Here is a 9,895-nt window from a genome sequence, read left to right as displayed (position 1 = left end):
GTGTATTTGTGCATGAAAATAAAACACAACTAGAAATGGAAAAACTGAAGATGATATAAACCCTTATTTGCTTTGTGTGCTTTAAAGCTAACAAAGAGCTCATTGTCTTCATGTGAAGTAATGCTGTGTGTGTGTGTGTGTGTGTGTGTGTGTGTGTGTGACATCAGACTGGAGAACATGTGGTGGTGCCGACCGCTCGTCCTCTTGCCTCCCATCCTCTCCACGTTTACTGCTGCTGGACTTTGGGTCGTGTAAGTTCAACCTCTTTTTGACTTTTATTCAGAAAATAAATAAATAAAAAATAAAGAGTTTATGTCTAAACATTAAATAGAGATTGGACAAAAAAAAAACCCCGTCAAGAATCAACACGACTTATCAATAGTTTATTAATGTGCTTTTGAGTTGGACAATAAAAACTGTAAGCAGGATGTGTAAAAAAAAAAATCTGTACCTTTAATGAATTTATGAAACAGAAATATACAAAGGTGAACTACCATTAAAAAATGGACTCTTCATTTCCTCAATATAAATTTTATATTTATTAAGAAATAGGAAAACATTTTAAGACCAACGATGTTCATATCCCTAGATTTAATTTTAAAGAAATATTTTACTTTCACTGACATGAAATCAACATCTCGATGTTATTCTGATGGAGAATCTCGACGCACCTATGTGGAGGCGCGTTGAGGGCCGTCGCCATTTGGAGCGTTTTGGCGCCTTGAACGCGTCCGACGCTCCACATAGACTTTGAACGTAAACCAGACGCGCCTGATGCTCAAAACAAGTGTGGTGTGAACGCAGCATTAGTTAAAATGCAGACCGGTTATTTTTATTGACTTTTTTTTTTCACTTTCACAAACTTTTTGCTGGTAAAAGCCGAGTAAAATGTTAATGTTTTTTGAATGGTGTATTCTCCACCTCTGCAGCGCATCATGTTCCTAACACGCCTCTGTGCTTCTGTTCGTCCACCTTGTGCCCTCAAACAGGTACTTCATAGCTCTCTACAATGGGAAAGTGCTGCCTCTGACCTCAACATACAGGTACCACTTACCCTCTCTGAGGGACAACCAACGTTTACTCAGTGCAGCCCTGGAACGAGATCTTATTTTGTTTTTGTTTTTTTCTGTCTAGAAAGGGAAATGTATCTGCACATTCTCCCTACATAAGGTACCCACTGCACTTGTCCTACATTCTCCTTTTAACAGTGAAGCTGGCTTGGTGTTATTTTATCATACTTTGTGTTTTATCAGCTTCACAGGGAATTTCCCCCCAGCCAGCTGCTACTTCAGTGAGATCGTGAACCTGATGGCGTTCGCAGGTAAAGAAACGCCGTTCACGATACAAAGTCCAGGCCGAAGGCGTCAGGCGTCACCAGGCAACTTCTGAAGCCAATTGGTTGCACTCAGAGAACAAAAAGAGGCTGAATGCTTTTGCACACCGGATCCATCTATCCATTTTCTTACACCCTTGTTCCTAGTGGGGTCAGGAGGGGTGCTGCTGCCTATCTCCAGCGAACATTTCGGATGTTCACCCTGGACAGGTCACCAGTTTGTCGCAGGGCAACACAGAGACAGACAGGACAAACAACCATGCACACACGCACGCACGCACGCACACACACACACACGCACATTAGGGAGACTTTAGAGAGACCAATTAATCTGACAGTCATGTTTTTGGACTGTGGGAGGAAACTGCACTTTTCAGTTTTTTATTTGCAAAACAAAATGTTTAGCATCATGTATCACTTTCTTTCCGCTTCATGATTGTACACCACATTGTGTCACTCTTTCACATTAAATCCCAATTAAATACATTAATGTTTGTGGTTGTTGTTTGGCAAACTATGTAAAAGTCTGAATACTTTGAAAATCCTAATTGTTCTATTTCCAGTGAATTTTCTGATCATGATTGGCTTTTACCAACCCTCTGTTTCAGTGTTTGTCGTGGGCATCCTCAGGTACTTTCAGCTGAAGACCAAACTAGACAAGCAGTGGCTGAACATTTTAAGTCTGGTGTGTTCCTCCGTCGCCTGTTTTGGGATGACGATTGTGGGAAACTTCCAGGTAACCGCTGATCATTAAGAAATGAATTCCAAATCCGGACTGTGACAGACTGACTCGCGTCTGTTTTTGTAGCTCCTTGAGATGTGGGTGATTCACAACGGGGGCACGTTGCTGGCGTTTGGACTGGGCAACTTGTACTGCTGGCTTCAGTCTTACATCACCTGGAAAGTTCACCTGAACAACCAGGGGAAAGTTTTTGCTATCGGCCGTGTGGTGCTGTCTGCGGCCATCACGCTCTGTGTTATACTGCAGCATGGTATCCTTTCACTCTGACAACAGCTAGTACCAGGTAAAGGAAAACTTTCGACCCAGTCTCAGGTCTTCTCCAACCTCTAGCAGGTTTTCTTCAAGGATTGTCTTGTGTTCAGTTACATCCATCTTCCCGTCACCTATGTCTCTGCTGAGGAAAAGTACGGTTCTGCTACCACCATCTTTCACTCTAGGAATGGTGTATTTAGTGTTCAGTGTTTAGTTTCTTTTCCTTTACACGTAGTGTTTTAGAAGTAAATTCCAAAAGGTTCATTATAAATCTAATCTGTCCAGAGTACTCTCTTGAATATTTGCCTTCTTGCCTATAGACACGTTGCAGCATTACATCACAAAGATCCCATCCCGCCCCCCAGCTCACTGCTGGAGGGCAAAATCCCGCTAGCCGACGATGACTACCATTGGTTTTAGATATCAAGTTGTCAACATAATGAGCTAAATCCTAAATGTACGTGTGACACATGACAGAAAAAGGGACGCAGTGCTTTGCTACTAATTGTCAACATTAAAATAACTAGAGAACAAGTTGTTCTCTAGTTGTCGGCACTTTTAAAACAGAGTACCGACTCCGTTTTAAAAGTTGGACTTTTAAAACAGCAAAGGAAAGGGAAGTATATCAGTTATGCTAGCTTGACTTTGACAACCTTACCATGTAGGTATGCTGCAGAACTTTGTGTTTTGGTTTAGTTACAAAATAAAAAAAAAGGTGACCTACACACCAAATCTGGTGTAGCAGGTGTTTAAATTAACTAATCAAACACCGCTGTGCAGATTAGTTACCACAGTGGTAGCTAATCTGCCAGTGGTAGCTAATGGCAACAAGTCTGCATGTAGTTCAGCCAACGCAGAGAGCAAGAAAAAAAAAAGAACACAAGTGGTTTTGAGTTATTCTTCAACATTATTTTGAGTTATTTTCCCTTTGCTGTGGCGGACTGCACTAAATAATAATGCCTACATCTCCAGGTTTTATTCTATTAATGAAGTTGTTCTACCGCGACAGCACAGCTATGGGAGGCAAGTAAAAGTCTTTTTGCCCTCTAGCATTGTGTTGCCAGATGTAAACCATAACATGCAACGTGTCTATAGCTCCAATTTGTTTACCTGAGACAGAGAACGGTTTACTTGGAGGACAGTAATTAGCCTGTTGGTTATTAGCAGAAATGTTCTAGGATTCTTTTTTGTTTACCAGTGTTGGGCATCGCTAACTAAAAGGTTAGGCTAACTCAGAAGCACTTAAACTAAACATTAGTTTTCACAACAGCCAAGTAAATTTAGAAAAATTCATGTAGGAGAACCTAAGCGCATTAACTATTAGCGCATTAGCAGAAGTGTTGTGCCCACCACTGTTTGCCTTTGGTCTTAATGTTATATTCATGAGATTTAACGTTCAGTTATGGCCTTCCTGTCTTCATCCTTGACTCTCCTGATGCAGCCCTGGTTGTTATCCCCCACATGCACACGGTTCGCTGCCAGTGGGCCGCAGTCATGCTCTTCCTCATATACATCAGCACTTTTGCCATCGACTTTCGTCACTGCCGCTTTGAGGTGGTGTGCAGAGACACGGTGGAGCGTGAAGATCGGCATGAAGATCCTGATGGCTCCGAAGAGCAGCAGCCAGAGCTATAGGAGTGACACAAGGTCTTGTGTTTGAACCCCTGCAGATGGTGAACAAATCTCACTATTCAAGTTGGTTACAATGTCATGTTACAATGTTATGCTTTGTTTATATATGTTTATGATATATTGAGATGTTTTAATAAGATACTTGATACAGCTTCATGTCTACATCTTAGAAAGTTTGGCTATTTCTTCTCACTGGTGCTGATCGCCACTAAGCTGGATGTGACACCACGATCCTGCACTGATGGAAGGCAGACAGGCAGGCTTGTATAAATCAGATTGAATCAATGCAACAGCTGAATCGCAGTGTGGAAAAAAAATTAAATAAGTCAGGAACTGAGCCTGTATTTTATTACATTTATTACAGAATAGAGAACATTTGGTGGTTTGGTATCATTGAAACTGGAGACATGGGGTTGAAGAACAATGTGAGCTCTAAAATTTTTTATTGGATTATAATGTGTGAAACTACGGACGAGTAGACAAAGGAAAAGTAGAACTCATGAGGTGATGAGGTTCTGGACTGAATTCTTTGAAAATGTTGACCTCCTTGTCATAGGAAGTCAACATGTCGCTGGATTAGCCTTGGTAAAAATATCACACCACAAACTGGTAGACATGCCAAACAAATGGATTATTTTCAATTTTTAAAGCTGGAAAGTGTTGAGATTTTCATGACAGAAAAAATGTGTACTTTTATTTTCGATTACAAGAATGTATGTTATTACTACAGTGTTGTACTTTATTTCTATTCTCTTTTGTTCTGCATGTCATATTGGTGAAAGGTTCATTCATTTCAGCAGGGAAATATTTCAGATGTTTATTTCAATCATTCTGGCTTGCAGCTACGAGAAGCTAAAAATCTGTTTTACTAATTCTGAGTGTTGAATACATAAGACAAATAAAAAAAATAAGTAACCGACACCTTCCACATTGAGGAGAAAACCACAAAAAGTTATTAAAGCTGGATGCACCATTGATCTATCCAAGCATATTGGATAGGGCAGAAAGTTGAGTAGAAGGAAAAAGTATCTGAGTGAAATTAGATGGAATCTTTTATTCTTTATTGTACATCCGTGGCTGTTTAAACCTGGTTCATACAAAATTTTATGCATCCCCTACCCATCATAAAAATGACAGTGAGTAACTGTTAAAAGCTAATTTCGCTAACAGCTAAATTAGTTGCTCTTAGCAACTTCGCCGAAACTGTCGGCATCCTGCTAGTAAAAGTTTAGATATTCAATCATAGCATACCCAGTCTTGTCAAATAAATAAATAAATGGTTTTCATAGTTTCATTTTAAAACTGTTCAAACTGAAGAGACGCAGGCGTCTTGCGTGAGAGAAGGTGTTTATTTCTGGATTAGTACCGACTCAGTTTACACATTTGATCGTCACTCCGGCATCGTTTCACTCCTCCGTTACAGACGACACAGATGGCACACGTTAAGACAGACACCGTCCGCCTGCGGCGGGGTTGAGTTAAGACTCACACACTCCGGCAGGAAGCAAGCGCTCCCCGCCGGCGCCGCGGCGGAGCGTTTCTACGCTCTAAAACACGACTAGAGGTCCCGACTGAAGCGCGTCTCGTAGTCGCACAGGCAGACGACGTTTTACAAAATGGGAACGGTTACGTCACGCTCGTACACAAACAGCTGGAAAATGGCAGTCAGACACACGGTTCACCTAAAAGTTCAAACGTCAAGTAGTAACCTCACAGTTTCTGCGATTGTACAGCACCTATCCACAGTCTCGCCGTCCCGTTCGGGTTGCCATGACACCGACCTCCCGCTTCAGGTCGTTACATCACTCTGTACAAATGAAGGCATTCCTGCCGTGATTTCAGGGGTACAAAACGGCAAGCAAAGAGTATTCAGCTTTTCCACATTTTGTCAAACTTCTATGTATTTTATAGAATAGACCAACAAAAAAAGGAGCAAATAATAGGAAAGTGGAATTATTTTCCAGCACCTCTGACATAAATTTGTGATTTTTTTTAAGCTTTATTTTCAATTTTTTACATGGTCTTGTAAAAAATGTTTATGTTGCACATAACCTTCCCTTTCCCCTGATTTTCTCATCAAGTTGTAATCTTTCCTTTCTCAGAAAAAACCCCACGTCATCGTCCTGCTGCTGCCTCTGCTCTAACATCTAATCTATGGCTGGCTGGCAATAAAAATGGATTTTAAATATGTGGAAAGCAACAGCGAGCMCAACTTCTGTAGAGAAAGGAAAAAGGATCGACTGACAAGCAACAAGCTTAACATGACAGAGTCGCATGGGTTAAACTCATCGTTTAGCTTAAGGTGGAGAGTTGCAGTGGTCGGTCAGGAAAGGATGAAACTGAAAATGAAGCGATTTGTCCGATTTGCAGAAAAGTTGCGACGATAGGTGAAAATTGCAAGAACGACGACGACAGTTTGCATTCATAGCATCTCCCTGTAGAGACTGAGAAATCCAGATGTTCTGTCAAAGTGTCACAGGTTCGTTAGAGAACAAAAAGGACTGTTTGGCCTTCACTTAAAAAAAAAACAAAAAGCAATTTAAAGAGCAACAATGCAAACCATTCTGAAAACATCTCTACGGTGGTGGCAGCATAATGTTGTGGGGTTTCTTTTGATGGAAAGAAAACCTGCTGGAAAGCCGTAAAACACTGGAGACGGAGGTGGAGTGATCCAGAGCAATGTTCTCGTGTTAGAACGGTCTAGTCAAAGCAGAGACCTAAATTCAACTGAGAATCTTTGCTTCAAAACCTTGCAGGGTACATGGCGAGCTTTCATCGTTACAAGAAAACAGCATCATGTTCACCTGACTGAGCTAAATATGGTCAATAAAAGTGTTTTTAATCATGCACCTCATTTTCATCACAATTATGCACGACTTTTTGTTGGTATATATATATATATATATATATATATATATATATATACAAGTTGTGGCAAATGACAAAATGTGGAAACGTCTGAGGAAGAGGAATACCTATTCATGGCTACATAATTAGCCATACAGTGAACAAAAAAATAATAAAAAGTCCCAGTTCCTGCCAACAGTCAAAATCAAGAACACCAGAGTAGATTAAAAAAAAATAAAAAAAAGTCAGGGGTGGTAGAGGAGAAGCGGACTGCGTCAGCGTTAAGCTCGCCCCGTCAGCTGAAGTTGACTAAAGGAGGTAATGAGGTTGTACTGAGCGCTCTCCTCGTCCGTCAGCTCCATGTTTCCGGGCCGGACCACCAGCAGGACGTTCAGCCCGGCTTCCTCCGCCGCTTTGGCCTCTGCAACCACAAAAACCACGGGTGAGGACGGTTGGACGCGAGCTTTCGCCGCGAGGCCGGTTCGCTCGCCAGCCTGAATATGACCACAGCTGACCGAACGTTTACGATACAGTCAAGAGTTTTTCAACGTGAACTTGGACGAATTCCACCGTAGATCTAAATATAACGACACCTGAAGCCTCTTAATCTGACTCCTAGCCTGGTATCGGTACGAGAGCAGCGTAGTCACATAGTGAAGAGAAAGTATTGTAAATATTTGGTTTTCACCTTGATGACAAAAATTACTACAATCCAAAGAGACACTTTTGTCTCATCAGTCCAGATAAATAAAACAACTTACCACAAATATTACCTCATTTTATAAAAAAAAAATTTTTTTTGGTAAATACCTTCTACAGAAAATCTGCTGTAATTTTTATATAGCAACTATTTTATTCATCTTTTTAGGTTTTAATGTAAATAAAACCTTTTTAAAAAATGACGGCTACATTTTCTTCTATTAAATGTTGACATTTGCTAAAAGTTTCCAGAATAATAAGAAAAATTGTTGTAAATAGATTGATTGGTACTTTTAGTGTCATTTTGAAATTGAAATTAAACACAGTCACTTCATGAAAAACTGGAAAATAGCTCAAATCTAAATGTGCAGTTGTGTCTACTTTTTATTTTTATTTTTAAACTTCAATTGTTTCTTAATCGTTTTTAGTCAACGTTTCTGTCAACAGACAGGAAGCCAGCGTAACCGGCTCCTCCGGTCCAACGTGGTGAAGCGCGACTCACCTCTGCTGACATCGGTGAGGAAGGTGATTTCTTCCGGCTGACAGCCGATCCGCTCGGCGATCCTCTCGTAGCTCTTTGAGTCCACTTTGGCTCCTATCGTGGTGTCGAAGTGGCCGTCGAAGAGCTGAAATCACACACACACACACAGGATCGGAACGGTTGGGACAACATGTCGGTCCGAACTTGCAAAACCCCGTTAAGTGTAGATGAGCGGCTCACGTCTAGAACGTCTCCTTCCACCGAGTATCCGAACAGGAGCTTCTGGGCCTCCACGCTGCCAGAGGAGTAGATGTAAACCTTCATGCCGCGCTCCCGCCACATCTTGACGGACGGCACCACGTCGGGGTAGATCCTGTTCGCAAACGGAGACACACACACACACACACACACACGATGTCGTCAAGACATGTAGTCATAAAATAAAATAAAAAAAATAAAAAAGCTTATTTTTAAATCTTGGGAAGCGAGCGAACACATCGGCGTACTTACTCGCCTTTGATTCTCCCGGACGTGTAGGCTGCCCTCCACATGTGGCCCTGCAGCTGCTTGAGCGCCGTGGACTTCCTGTCCGCCGCCATCTGCCACATCACGTTCTCCATCACCTCCCTGATGGCCTTCTCCTCGTCTGTGTGGACCGTCTGGTCCACGGTGTGGACGGGACACGCCCGGTTCTGCCTCATGTCCTCTTCGATCTGAAAGGACACGCCGGGCTTTTATAGGGTCTGTTAGATCGAAGCGCAGGAGAGCCATCAGCACTTCTTGCTCCGTTCAGCCGCTGAGTGTTTTCCAGATCTCCAGTGGTTCTCGGTGTAATACACAACGCACCTGCTTTTTGAGCAGATGGACATCTTGTTTGCACTCATCTTCCTCCCAGTGGGTGGACAGATGATCCTCAAGGTGCTCTCTGATATAAGGAAACAGTATGTCCTGAAAAAAATTATAAAATCACCAATACAGAAAGTTAATTGTTTGCATTTATTTTAGAAAAAATAAGACCTATAATGGATCTAATATTATGGCACATTCAGGGCTCTTGGTCTTGATGCCTCTTAAGTAAAATGCAAAGACAATTGGCAATTTCCATGGCAACTGACTTGACTGGGTAAAATAACAAAAAAAGCTAAACAATCTCTAAAAGGGGCCTGGTTGATGAAGTCGACCTTCAACACCAGAGGAAAGCGCTATTTACGTCACTTGTCGTAGAACGTGAAACTAGCAAACGATAAAAGCAGGAAAGCTAAACACGAAATATAAAGACATTTGCTGGTTATTTTGACCGAAAAACAATGTTTTACTATGAGCTAGCCGATACCACAGAGCTGTTAGCACAACAACTAAATCTTCTTTTAACAAGACTGTAGATTTAAACAAACAAAACTCGCCTTAACAAACGTGATTGGAGTAGTGGTTCCCTCGATGTCCAGCAAAAGTGCAGTGGTGCAGGCAGGAATCGAAACCGAGGCCATTTTTGACCCGAGCGTTTACCGCTGGCAGTGAGTTAGCTTATGTTAGCTAAGCTAGCAGCAGCAGTACTATGTTACAGCCCGGCAGCGCCCCTCTCTTCCAGCTTCTCCGGGCCGGACAGGTGGGACACGGTAGAGTTTAGCAACAAAACACCGCCGGTGGTTTACCTCTAACTGATTGAAGACGCCATTACTCCGCAGTTAGCTACCGCACAAAGCTGTGACCAGCTCACATGTTCTGCTCTGTCACTTCAGCATCCAGTTCAGCAGGTGGCGATATTATCCCTTTTGACGTTAAAGTAGACGCCATATTGTGAGTGGTATTTTGTAATCTATCTATCTATCTATCTATCTATCTATCTATCTATCTATCTATCTATCTATCTATCTATCTATCTATCTATCTATCTATCTATCTATCTATC

General features: G+C 41.8%; 2 protein-coding genes across 5 annotated transcripts in view; one reads left to right on the top strand and one right to left on the bottom strand.

Moving 5' to 3' along the window:
• The window catches only part of tmem150c (transmembrane protein 150C), an 8,486-nt gene extending 1,999 nt beyond the window's left edge, over nucleotides 1–6,487 (top strand). For 2 of the 3 annotated variants that reach the window (XM_008423371.2, XM_017308022.1), the window contains exons 2-8: nucleotides 168–251; nucleotides 990–1,043; nucleotides 1,135–1,170; nucleotides 1,254–1,321; nucleotides 1,942–2,069; nucleotides 2,142–2,325; nucleotides 3,769–6,487. In XM_008423371.2, coding sequence (XP_008421593.1) covers nucleotides 178–251; nucleotides 990–1,043; nucleotides 1,135–1,170; nucleotides 1,254–1,321; nucleotides 1,942–2,069; nucleotides 2,142–2,325; nucleotides 3,769–3,962 — 738 coding nt within the window. In that variant the 5' untranslated portion in view covers nucleotides 168–177 and the 3' untranslated portion in view covers nucleotides 3,963–6,487. The remainder of the gene's footprint in view (nucleotides 1–167; nucleotides 252–989; nucleotides 1,044–1,134; nucleotides 1,171–1,253; nucleotides 1,322–1,941; nucleotides 2,070–2,141; nucleotides 2,326–3,768) is intronic. The other variant, XM_017308023.1, reaches the window with a different exon arrangement.
• On the bottom strand, nucleotides 5,290–9,774 carry enoph1 (enolase-phosphatase 1). Of its 2 annotated transcripts, XM_008423372.2 has the most exons (6): nucleotides 9,390–9,774; nucleotides 8,833–8,934; nucleotides 8,497–8,699; nucleotides 8,227–8,359; nucleotides 8,008–8,131; nucleotides 5,290–7,227 (listed from the first exon to the last, which is right to left on the bottom strand). In XM_008423372.2, exons 1-6 carry the CDS (start codon nucleotides 9,471–9,473, stop codon nucleotides 7,088–7,090), a joined length of 786 nt encoding a protein of 261 aa, XP_008421594.1. In that variant the 5' UTR covers nucleotides 9,474–9,774; the 3' UTR covers nucleotides 5,290–7,087. The 2 variants fall into 2 exon arrangements, with proteins under 2 accessions (XP_008421594.1, XP_017163510.1); XM_017308021.1 differs by lacking the exon at nucleotides 9,390–9,774 and having other exon boundaries at nucleotides 8,497–8,729; nucleotides 8,833–8,924.
• Between the last annotated feature and the right edge of the window lie 121 nt (nucleotides 9,775–9,895).

The sequence above is a fragment of the Poecilia reticulata genome, linkage group LG12 (genome assembly GCF_000633615.1).
Source record: "Poecilia reticulata strain Guanapo linkage group LG12, Guppy_female_1.0+MT, whole genome shotgun sequence".
Classification (NCBI taxonomy): Eukaryota; Metazoa; Chordata; class Actinopteri; order Cyprinodontiformes; family Poeciliidae; genus Poecilia; species Poecilia reticulata.
This window is presented reverse-complemented; position numbering and strand designations above follow the sequence as displayed.

What these genes read in the sequence shown, in the direction of transcription:
- enoph1 (XM_008423372.2), bottom strand. Translation starts at nt 9,473, where the DNA reads ATGGCCTCGGTTTCGATTCCTGCCTGCACCACTGCACTTTTGCTGGAC. An exon ending in TCCATCTGCTCAAAAAGCAG is followed by an intron (nt 8,700 to 8,832) that starts GTGCGTTGTGTA and finishes GTGTCCTTTCAG; the next exon opens with ATCGAAGAGGACATGAGGCA. An exon ending in TCCGGGAGAATCAAAGGCGA is followed by an intron (nt 8,360 to 8,496) that starts GTAAGTACGCCG and finishes GTTTGCGAACAG; the next exon opens with GATCTACCCCGACGTGGTGC.